General features: G+C 40.0%; 1 protein-coding gene across 1 annotated transcript; it reads right to left on the reverse strand.

Moving 5' to 3' along the window:
- Positions 1–4,541: 4,541 nt before the first annotated feature.
- LOC121656953 (sodium-dependent neutral amino acid transporter B(0)AT1-like) lies at positions 4,542–12,043 on the reverse strand. Its single transcript, XM_042012219.1, has 12 exons — positions 11,830–12,043; positions 9,784–9,924; positions 9,567–9,704; positions 9,284–9,465; positions 7,628–7,738; positions 7,434–7,546; positions 7,214–7,342; positions 5,898–6,054; positions 5,616–5,820; positions 5,361–5,520; positions 5,118–5,280; positions 4,542–4,941 (listed from the first exon to the last, which is right to left on the reverse strand). Exons 1-12 carry the CDS (start codon positions 12,026–12,028, stop codon positions 4,804–4,806), a joined length of 1,836 nt encoding a protein of 611 aa, XP_041868153.1. The 5' UTR covers positions 12,029–12,043; the 3' UTR covers positions 4,542–4,803.
- Between the last annotated feature and the right edge of the window lie 39 nt (positions 12,044–12,082).

Consider the following 12,082-nt stretch of genomic DNA (forward strand, 5'->3'; position numbering starts at 1 on the left):
TAGTCTGATTGTTCGTAGCTCGACACACACCAGCACAGAAATCTGGCAGCTTGCCACTGGCCGCCGACAGTGCCTTTGGTGTTCCCAATGTTTTAAAGGATCCTGGGATCGTGCAAAGTTGCTCTCTGCCAGGTATCTGTGGACCACAATGATTGAATTGGCTGTGGTGTTTGTGGTCTGCCTGCCAACGTCCTCATCCAGCTGCTGCCATAGGTTATCCAAAAAACAACAAATCAACATTTTAGTTTTAGTCATTAATTACCAATCAGTACATGATTTGCAAGCAACTAAATGCACACATACTACTGATAATACAAAATAGCATGCCTGAAATGGATGCTGAGGTCTGCTGTGGAAAAGGTCCGGACTGTGGCTCAGTTGATGTGTGCCCAATTACAGCTGCACACTCCGATTTCAGTCAATTGACTGCTTCACTGCACGTGGAGGAACTACGAAACCCGAATGATTTAAATCTGGTGTCTAGAAGAGTTGATCGGGTCAACACATTTAATGACCCCAGATTGCAAGCAGTGTCTGTGCCAGAACCCTAGGGTGTTCATAGAGGTGTATTGCTGCCTGTGTGTGCAAATTTGAAGCTTTGTGCTCAAGTGTGCAATATAGCATTTTCATTATGGGGATGACCTTTGATCTGGAAACTCTTTTCCTCAGACAACTCCACTGTAGCTTGATGGAAAGGAGCAAGCACAAACCAAGTTAAACCAAAAGCAAATCAATATATTTAAATTAAATATTAAAGGAATTAAATATATCAACTACTGCTCTAGTCATTTTATACACAAACCTTTCTGGTTTGGCTCAAGGACCTGAAGCAGTTCCCTGAACCCCTAATAATAATAATAATGATAATAATGATAATTAGATTATATTAGATATTATTACATTAGATTATATAGCCCTTTTCAAGGCCCCCAAAGCTCTTTACATTGTATCCATTATTCATTCACTCCTCACTCATACCTGGTGATGGTAAGCTACATGTGTAGTCACAGCTGTCCTGGGGCAGACTGATGCATGTCACACTTTTTAAAACAGTGTTGTTGATAAAATCCTAGTACTTGGCTTATTTTAGTTGGTGGGACGTAGCTAACCGCTCCTCCCAGAGGGCTGTCAGTTCAGCAACTATGATAGTTTTTGCACTCCTAGATAGCAGGATGATGTTGGGTCGGGGAGAAGTGATTGCTACATCCTGCAGGAAGACAAGCCTTCTCTTCAAGTCCATTCTCAGCTCCCAGTGAGAGGCACATTGTAAGACAGCAGTGGGTTCTTGCCAGCCATGCTGTTCCTGAAAGCCTTGTCCCCTCCCGTCACAAAATTTATGTACTTGGGAGACTGGGCCTGCTTGCCGTTATTAGCTTTGCCCCTCTGCTGTTCCACCCATTTGGATTTCAGTGAGGACCTTGTCGTGCCTCCACCTGTACTACCCTTCTGCCTTTGGACAGCTGGTCAAAAAGTGGTTCAATGTGCAAAAGGCTGCTTCACACTGCTTACATGATGGATTTTCTTCTTTGCCCCAGATCTTCAGTTACTTGGGGCTGGCAACAAGTCAGCCACAGAGCGCTGTAGAAAGATCAACTGACCTTGGTCAGTCTGTCACAACTCTTTCCAAGAAAACGACTGCTCCTGTCCCTGATCCCACCACATCCACGCACCCTGGGAGACAAACCCTATCACCTTCATAAAGCGGTCCTTCTCTGCTGCTTCACGGACTCTTTGCACCACAAGGCCTGTTTTGGTTCTGGCATCAGATTTACTCCACTCCATCTTACTGTAGTTTCCAAGGCCCAGACAGCCCTGGCATACTACACACACAATTTCCTGATGTTTCCTTTGGGATTCTGCCCCTGCTACTGCATGCTGAGGCCTCCACTTATTGCCACATTTGATGACTTGGATGCTAAAAGTATTTCCTGTTAGCTTCCCATTTAGAATACTGAGGCTCCATGACTTCTTGAATTTGAGCTGCAGGTGTGACCATGTCACCATCTTTTACAGTGAGTTCAGGATCCATTGTGTTCCCTGGATTGATGGAGTCACCACCATCACATCATCCATGAAAGCCTGACAGGCAGGGTGTCTTGTGCCATCATCTGCTTTCAGGCTTCTGCATTATGTTCCTTCTGCTTTCAGCAACAGATTCATAGACATTATAAACAGTACCACAGAAATAGGTCATTCTGCCATGATGTCCTTGTCAAGCCTTTGCCATTTGGTGGTGCTACTGCCCACTGTGAACCTCATCCTCAGTGCTATCTATTATCTAGTTTATCTACTTTCTTTTAGCTTTTTCTTTCCGTTTGTTTTAATTAATTTTATTTCTTTTAATCTTCTTTTATGCACTTGTATTGCTTTCTGCACCCTGCTGTATTGTTTTATGTAAAGCACTTTGAATTGTCTTGTACATGAAATGTGCTATATAAATAAAATTTCCTTGCCTTGCTTAGTGATTCAATGCCTTCCTAATTAGTTGGTGTGGGATTCTTGGATAGGCTTTGGTAAGGTCTATCCAAATGACCGAAACTGTGCTGCTACTTTTGGCTTCCTTGATGAGCTGGGTGATCACTGCCAGTGTTGCCAACTTAGCGACTTTGTTGCTATATTTAGCGAGTTTTCAGACCCCTCTAGTGAAGAGAAAAAAACCAACCAAACAAACAAACAAACAAAAAAAAAAAAATGAGAAGCGGGTGCTGTGCATACCCCTCTCATACGTGGTTTGGTCTTCTTGCAGCAGCAGCATTCAGAACAGACGACGTTCACCTCTGTTTCATGACCAGGCTGAAAATGAAATGTACAAAGCTGCTGCTGGAGGATCCTGCGCTGACTTACCGTCAGAGTAATGTCTATTAATGAAGAGTGTGGACAAAAATATTTACAAAGTTAAAAGTGTTGTGACATGTTCCAGACTCCTAATTAAAAAACAAAATACACTTAAAAGAACTGAAATAAAAAATAAAGAAAATATTGACAGAATTATTATTTTATTTATTTATTTTTGCTGTTCTAGTCATTTTTAGGTTGTCTTTTTTTTTTTTTTTTATCATTTTTTGCCTTTCTCACTACATCCCTCTTTATGGCAGCATCCATTACAACTATATGTACTAGGCTGATTATGCTACTTAGTGAATTCTAGCGACTTTTAGGACAGCCAATAGTTACTTTTCTTACTGAGGAGTTGGGAACAGTGATCACTGCTGTGTGCTCCAGGCAGCCAGAATATTCCAGGACTCACTAGCGGACAGTCTGGAGAGCTATGAGTCTGGAAAAGGTTATAAAGCCATTTCTAAAGCTTTGGGACTCCAGTGAACCACAGCGAGAGCCTTTATCCACAAATGGTGAAAACATGGAACAGTGGTGAACCTTCACAGGAGTGGCCGGTCGACCACAATTACCCCAAGAGTGCAGCGAGGTCTTATGCAAGAGGTCACAAAAGACTAAGCGTAAAGGTGGGATGGACAGGTGCTGTGTTTTTTTTCTTTTCTTTATTTTTTGTTGTCACTTTACTAAACAAAAAAGGATGTTTTTGGGTATTCATTATAATAAATAGTACGATGATCATTTTTTTGTGGTTTTGGGCCCAGTCTGTTAATAAAGTAGAGATTAAAGTGGATAAAATTGTCATATCCTGGTGAGATTGTGCTGAAAAGTGATACCAAACATAAGTATGGGAAATATTTTTCTATGTGGTATCAAGGCCAAATTCAAAGTCTCAGAACCCTCTGGGTTATCAGGACTTGAGGGGTTAACCTTGAGTTGTGAGTCAAAGTTTAAATGTTTGTTCAGGTGATAAACCCCTTTTACAATGGTCGCTGTCACAGCTCTACAATAAATATTACCTTTGTCTTAAAGGATTATGTCTAATCATTAATAGCTCATGCTCATCAGCAGTGGTTCTCAAACCTTTTGAGCTCTGTACCTCTATGAAATATTTTTTTAGCATATCCTTTGACCAGGGCAAAATATTTTTAAGAAAAAATATCGTAAATATAGCATGTACAAGACTAAAATAGTAATACATGTGGTTTATTTATTATTTTTCTATTGATTTTATTCCTAATTATTTTCCAACTAAAAGTTTTTATTCTCCGATATTTTGTTTATCTCAAGTATTTCCTGCAGTGCTCCATAATACTCCAATAAGAGAACCACTGATGTAGATACACAGGAACACTGAATGCTTTCATTGTTGCTGAACATGGTGATTTTTCTTTTTCTCTATCTCCCTCTTTTGAGCAATTAAATATTAAACATTTTATTGTCTTTCTGTTGCTGTGTGGTGGAAGGAGAGAGACAGTTCAAGTGAGGAGGAAAGGAAAAGTGGAATGAGCAGTCTGGTGAAGAAGAAAGATGGTGAAGCAGGTGAAGAGAGATGAACTGAACTCTATAAAGTTTTTTCTTTTTTTTAACTTAAATTATAATGTTCCAAAACACAAAACATAAGATATTAGATCGCACATTAAATGTCACTTTATACATTGTCATACATTTGATGTAAAATTGCACTGTTTTAACACGCATGCATCAGACATTAAAATATAATTTAGGTACTATATGGTCAACTTCTATGTGTACTATTGTCTATTGTCTACTGTAACACCTTTTATTGTATTTAAAAAAAAAAAAATCTGGCTGATCTTTGAATTTACATCTGGTCTGGGCTCAGCCCAGGGTGTCCTTCAGGGCTGGAAATGCCCCTGTATTTCACTACTACTTAAATGATCTTGGAGTCTGCAGTCATGTGGGAAGTATGGCTTTTAAACAGTTGACTAATTTTTGCTCTTTAAATGTTTATCGCTTATAGTAAACAAACACCAGTCGGCATAACGCATATATAGGCACTGCCAGGCTGGGGACCCCTGCCAAAACAAAGATGACCACGTAGATCCATGAGGGGTAGGGGACTGATGCCAAAGCTGGAAAGTCCTCCTGTAAACCACAAAAATATGCATTTAGTATGCTTTGGATTAATACTGCTGGGTATTAATTAAGTTAAAGACTGGATGGCCATTAAACTTGTGAACAATCTTAATGGGTGAACAGTAAAAAAAAAGGCCACATAATAGAGAATATATAAGCAGGTCAGTGAGTTTATGTGATCTTACAGAGTTTGGATCCCAGACTAAATAGGTGAGCTTCTCTTGAGCTTGAGTCACCAGGTAGAAAACTAAGATGACCAAACAAATTAGAGGACTGATGAACCTCCACGTAACTTGCCAGAAGATGCCCGGCTTACGTCCAGTCATGAACTCTATGTCCTTATTAAACCTGCCACACAAAAGAGCATAAAATACATATTGTTACTGGTGGATCAGGAAGCAAAATGAGAAAATGTGTTGATCATATACCTGTCTACGCCGTAGATGTAAACAACAGCTATCATCTCAAATAATGCGATGGTCAGCAGTGGGACAGAACCAGCAAAGTTATCAAAGAGAGCTACCCAGTAAAGTCCTGAATTTTGCGCAAACAGGAGGCAGATGATGAAGGCAACAAGGCATGTCATCCCTGAAACATGAAGTCAAAACAACGGAGAACACAATCAGTTTATCTTGGCTTATAAAGCTAGTTTGTAGACTTATGAGCTATAGCAAACAGAATACCAGTGAGTGCTTCGTGAGGCCATTTTTTAGGAAACACTTTTAAGTCTTTCAAGGGGATCACCACTCCTTCAATGTTGCCAAACAGAGTTGAGAGGCCCAGGCAGAAAAGCATGATGAAAAAGAGGACAGACCAGACCGGGGAAGCGGGCATCTTGGTGATGGCCTCTGTGAAGACGATAAAGGCCAGACCTGTTCCCTCCACTCCCTGAGCCAACAAGCACAATATAGATGAGAATACAACTCAATAACAACAATCTGGCAGATTTCAATCAAACCAGTCACCTCACTCAGGAGCTTCTGCATGTCACATGTTTCCATGTTCAATCCAAGAACCACATCAGGGTAGGTGCTGTTCAGATGAGAAAAGGCTGCATCGTAGTTGCTTGCATTGATGCTATCCTCGGGAATATCAAATGCATTTGATAATGCCATGATGTTCCTGGTGAGAAAAATGTCAGAGTTTAGTCATTTTGAAGTTAAATTTGAGTTATTTACTACCAATACCCATGTAGACCTGGTGTGTTACGGCCCCTGCTGTTTGCAGACAGCTGAGGCCGTTTGTGTGTTGATTGGGGGCGGCAGAGCGCTGCCCTGAGTGGCCAGGGCTAGCGCCTTTGTCCCCGCCCCTGTGTGACTGGCACCCCTCTGGACCAGTCAGGCTGCAGCCCGAAGGACAGCTCAGGCTGAAGAGGCTGCAGCCGGGGCAGGTCTGGAGGGGGAGATGCCAGAAAGGCTTCGGCCGCTCTCCCCCTCATGTTGTGCACCGGGTGTGTGTGTGTCGCGACCACCTCCTTTCCACAAAAGGTGTTTAAGTGTTGAGTTAAGTTTACTTTGTGTTTGTGTTAGAGCTGGGCTAGGTTAGCGTTTTATTGTGTTGTGACGACGGTCACTTTAGTTATGGGCCTGTTGCTTTTGTTTGGGTTTTTAGTTTCACCACCGAGTGGCGGTTGTGTTTCGTTTGCACTCGGTGTGTGTTTGGTATAGGTTTTAGTTTGTTTCTTTCTGCAGGTCCGCTAACCCCAGCTCATCTTATTTTGTGTTACAGGATGTCCATCACTTCGCACGGGAATTGTAAATAAATGTGCTTTTATTTTGAAATAACTGTCCTCACCGTGTCTTTGTTACACCCTTCCCTACCCCTTAAGTTGGGTCGTAACATGGTGCAACACAAGATGCCTGTGCCCGTTAACAGGAGCTCTCTCATGTCTTAATTGTTATATATCATGTAAACTCATCATATATATGCCCATGTTAAGAACTAAAATGTTCTGTAATAATCAACAAAGCCCAAATACACTCACTTCTGGTTTCAAACAACCAACCAAAATACCAAATATGAACTATCACTTCTTATAATTAGTATACTGATAATGTAGTGTATGGGCATATTAGTGTTATTTTTACATTATGTAAATAGTGAAAGTTATCTCAGTTAAATGAATTATTTCACTGCCATCATGAACTCTGGTTCATTTTTAACATTTTTCCTCCTTTACAACGTGCCTTAATAACTTTAAAAACTCCATTGCCTATAGGGTTAAATAAGACAAGCATAAAAGCCTCTGCACCTTCAAAACCTTAAAATAAACTGTACTCACTGACTGAAGCATGTGTCGTATTTCTCAGTGGCTCTGAAACCAATGATGGAGTAGGTTACAATAGCAGCATAGACTGACGTAAAACCAGTTACGCCAGACAAGATCACAGCATCTTGCATACAGTTGTTGCTGGAAAAAACAAAGTTTATTTCTTTAAAAGTGGACACAGTGAAACTGCACATCATGAAATTCATATGTCTTCCAACAGGCAGTCTCTTACTGAACAGGGTTGTAGCTTGAGAAGGAGATGAGGCCTCCCCATGCCAAACCAAAGGCGTAAAAGACCTGGGCGCCTGCATCCAGCCAAGTTGTTGGTTTAATCAACTCGTTCACCTACACACAAGAAACAGGCAGTATTGCATAGAGCTGACGAGGGAGACGTGAATTTCTTTTTCTTTAAAACTTAAAACATACATCTGGTGTGAAGAGGAATTTTAATCCACTCAGGGAGCCTTTAAGGGTCAGTCCTCGGATCAGGAAGATAGCCAGAACTATATAAGGCAGGATGGCTGTGATGTACACTGCCTGAAGTCACAACAAGAAAACAACAGAAGATTTGGTTTTCAGATTCTGAGGTTGACAGTTTTCTTTCAATGATGATTTTTTTTTAAAATCTGTCTCTGATGTGGGGCAGAGGGGCAGGTTTGAGGTGGGGGCTTAGGGAGTCGGTCTTCTCTCCAGTAGAAATGTGGCGTTCAAGAACGAATCGATTCTTTTGAACCGATCTTTTAAATGAATGATGGGAACCGAGTCACAGCTGTCAGCTGTTCATTTGTGAGCCATTCTTTTTATATACTAATTTTCCACATTGCCTTCCACATTTGTGACATTATAGAAGTCTGATCTCCAACATGCTCCATTCATGAGAAGCATCTATGGGCAGAGAGTATTTTTCGGAAACAAATACTGTGAGTTCCATCCAAAACATTTACTAGAATTTGCATTGACTGCTTTATCCATTTTAATCTATATTTTTCCTATAATTTTTAAAATCTTGTATAGTAGATTTTATATAGGTACATATTTTGATTGTTTGTCATTCTTATATATTGTGAAATTTTGTAAGATATTGTAAGAACGAGCCAGTCTTTTGAATGGCTCTTTGAAAAGATCGGCTTCTCAAGATCCAGCTCCCTTCAAAGAGCCATAAATCCCATCTTAACTCTCCATATCTGACAGTCACAAGTTACAACACCCACTGACACTATGGCTGCTGACAGTTCAGGTGGTTCACCTCTACAGCAGGTATGTCTTTTTTTTCTTTTTTTGCTGTGTAACTGGACAAAGTTAGTAACTGGTTTAGTTTGAACAGTTTAATACAGGATTTTGGTTTGGAAGAGGTGTGTTGGGGAAAGCTAAGTTTAGATAATGTGTGTTAGCTTGCTAACTTGTAGGCTTCTATGAGTAAAAGGCCAGTATTATTGCTGCACAAGGTCTCATATTATGAAACTGGAGTCTGCTGTAATGGGGTGTGAAGTTAAATATTCATATGCACTGAGATTCGTAAGCACATTCCATGGACGTGCTTGAAGATCTGCATCCCACACTGGCTAACTCTGCCAAACTCCCAACCCATCTAGTATTAAACTGTTAAAACTAAATCTAGTTACTAACTTAGTCCAGTTATACAGTACAAAGAAAGCAACACATCTGCGGGTAGTTTAGGTGCTCCATCTGAACTGACAGCAGTCAAAATGTCAGTGAATGCTGTTAAAGTTTAAAAATCACATCATTGAAATAAAAAAGTCCTCCCAAAACCAGCTATCAACATACAAAACCACTGTAAGCATGAACACTTTCAATTTAACAGTTATTTTCTTAATATCTCTTTTTTAATGTTTCAGTGGAACTTTTTTCAGTTTAAACAGAAATTTTCAATACTCATGATTCAATAGCAATATTTAAGTCAAAGTTAGATTTTTTTTTCAAAGCCAAATCTTATTTTCAGCATCAGTATGAGCTGTCAGTGTTCTAGCCCCATAACTGTGCAACATACAACATGTGGCTTTTTTGTGGTGTCTTGTGAATATAATACGTCCAACAAACATAAGTAAATAAGATTTAACAAACCTTGCCTGAAGTGCTGATTCCCCTTATGCAGCAGACAGCAACAACTGTCCAGGCAGCCAACAGACAAACCACCATTGGCCAGTGGAGCCCTCCAGACTCAGCTATAGAGGTAGAACTGTTCATAGTCACTCTGTAAAAGTAATAATCCACAGTGGAGCTCTGCTGACACTCTGTTACATATTCTAGAAAAAAAGAATGAAAGAAAAAGAGCTTGATCAGTTTTTATATTTTTATTAAAGTGCTCTGTTGTGTATGTTAGGGCTGAAAATGTGTTAATAAGTACCTGTGCTATTGTCATTAAGAGGACACTGAGTCCATGGCAAGGGTTCTTGGAATGAATTGAAGAGATACCACATGATCCAGGCTATTATGGTGTTGTAGTACAGTCCAACAAAAAATGACACTAGCATGGAGGCGATACCTGAGGTACAGCATTGTTTAATGTTAGTTCACAAAGAAAGCAAGATGCTTAATCTTGTTATTGTGACTGTTTTGCTCACCAACACCAGTCAGGTAGGGGTTGATGGACCGCCACAACCCCACTCCGCCTTTTCTGAGACGCTGGCCAATGGCAAACTCCAACAGCAGGAGAGGCATTCCTTCCAGTACCAGTAGGATCAGGTAGGGAATCAGAAAGGCACCTGGAAAATGCACCTGCTAAGTAATCTTGTCTTTTAGTTTAGTTAAACGTTAGTTCGGTATATAATTAGTGGCACAATGTACCTTGCTTTTTTCCTGACTGAATTTTCTCATTATAAAAAGACTGTCACGTTGCATCCTTTCACCTCAAAATATGAAAAATCCTTTATCTCACTTATTTTATCATAATGTTACATAACTCCCTAAAGAGCCCCCAGCTTATCTAAATGCTGCAACAAGAGTACTGATGGACAATAGCCAGAGAGATGACATATGTCAGATTCTGGACTTCCCTCGTTGGCTCCCCATGACATACAGAAGTGGTTCCCAACCTCTTTTCCTTGGGGAGCCCCTTCATGCAAATACTAAGAAGCTATGAAGCCCTGGCCCACCCTGTGCTGAAACTATGCTTGGTTTTATGCTTTCAAAAGTGAGATTTTCACTATAAATATTGTTTTCTGGCTGAGTCCTGTCCGTTGATAAATCCAAAGTTAAATTAACAACATATAGTCTTACTTTTTTAAAAAAAATAGGAACATTGTTTGGATATTAATCACAATGGCTCTGTATGTTTAAAGTTAAATTCCCTGTGCTCTTTGGGGGACCACCTTGGGGGTCCCGGACCCTAAGTTGGGAACCACTGACATACAGAACTCCTGTATAAGTCCTGAATAAGTCCTAAAGAGAATCAACTTTCCTATTGGATTTAATTGTAAATTATGTCAGAACTTTTGACTGGTTAGCACTACATTGATATAAAGTTGACTATAGCAAAAAGTTAAACTCTGTGCTTCTGACTCATGTTGATGACATTAATTATAGACATTCTCAGAGCTGTGGTTCCCCTGCAGCATCCCAGTTCTTAGAAACAGTTCTTCAGAATTTTTTTCCAGCTCAGGTGTCGTGTGACAGCTGTGTTTTGCTTTATGGCGCTGGATTACATTGCAGTAACCGGATATCATTTGAAAACACAACTAAGAGGACATTATTGAAGGAAGAGAGGAAAAGAAAGAAAGTGACAGAGCAAGAGATAAGATATTAGAGTTTTACAGGCTGGAGAGAGCTCAGATTAGAGACAACAAGCGAGATAAATGCAAAAATAGCCTTTGTTATGGGGAGCCAAAGTGCAAAAAAAGTTCAGTAGTGATGCTTTAATAACAGGGCAGCACATATAATGCATGTTGTTGGGGAAGTTGACATTTAGTATGCACGTGTCCTAAAAAAAGCGGAAGTTTTATAACAGGAACTAGTGAAAGATGAGTAATCATGATTATTTGTTGTCACTTACGGTTACCATTTTTCCTCGTGTAGGCAATTTTTCTTCAAATAACATTCAATCTCATATACTTAAATAAAAGTGTATAGTCTAAACTGGGAAAGTAGTATTTGATATTAATCACCACATGTCAGTGACATAAACATCAGATTATAACTTTTATCATGAGCAGTGGTTTAAAATACATGAGCTAAATATATTAGAGCTACATTCCTTTGCAAGTCTTCTTTTCCCTGTGACCTAATATGCAGCACTCCAAGACAGTGACCCACTTTATACTAATGTATTTGCAAACAGGCTCAAATGTGCATTTCAGAGTCTTGGCTCATAAACTGTGCCAAAGGTTATCCATTACTTTACAAGACCTTATATTCTTGGGAATCATTAATGCAGCCTGATGGTAAATTCGTGAACATTCTGGTGTAGCTACAAATGAGTGATATATTTAACTTTTAGTTTAGCTATGTGCCCAAAGTACCAGAAATTGTCTTGAATGTAAAATGTTTAAGCTCACATCTAAGGTATTTTGCAATACTTTGGCTTTTGAACAACCGCACATACACAAACACACACAAAAAATGAGAAAATACAAAATTTCCACTCGATCACAACGGTCTCTCTCCCTGCTTACCTCCTCCATGACTTTGACACAAATAGGGGAACCGCCAGACATTACCAAGTCCAATACAGAAACCCACACAAGTTAGTATGTACTGGACTTTGTTGTCCCAGTGAGGTCTGTCCGCTGCTTTCTCCTTTTCTAACCTATCAAGCTCTTCATAGTCAGGGATCCGGAGATCTAGTCCTGGGTTAGGGAGTACCAGTCTCATGCTGACAACATGTGAACTGAAGCACATAGACAGTGTGCTACTGCTGAGGTACAG

This window comes from Melanotaenia boesemani, chromosome 17 (genome assembly GCF_017639745.1).
Source record: "Melanotaenia boesemani isolate fMelBoe1 chromosome 17, fMelBoe1.pri, whole genome shotgun sequence".
NCBI classification, from domain to species: Eukaryota; Metazoa; Chordata; class Actinopteri; order Atheriniformes; family Melanotaeniidae; genus Melanotaenia; species Melanotaenia boesemani.

What these genes read in the sequence shown, in the direction of transcription:
- LOC121656953 (XM_042012219.1), bottom strand. Translation starts at nt 12,028, where the DNA reads ATGAGACTGGTACTCCCTAACCCAGGACTAGATCTCCGGATCCCTGAC. An exon ending in CCCCTACCTGACTGGTGTTG is followed by an intron (nt 9,705 to 9,783) that starts GTGAGCAAAACA and finishes GCTGTACCTCAG; the next exon opens with GTATCGCCTCCATGCTAGTG. An exon ending in TACATCTACGGCGTAGACAG is followed by an intron (nt 5,281 to 5,360) that starts GTATATGATCAA and finishes TTTGTGTGGCAG; the next exon opens with GTTTAATAAGGACATAGAGT.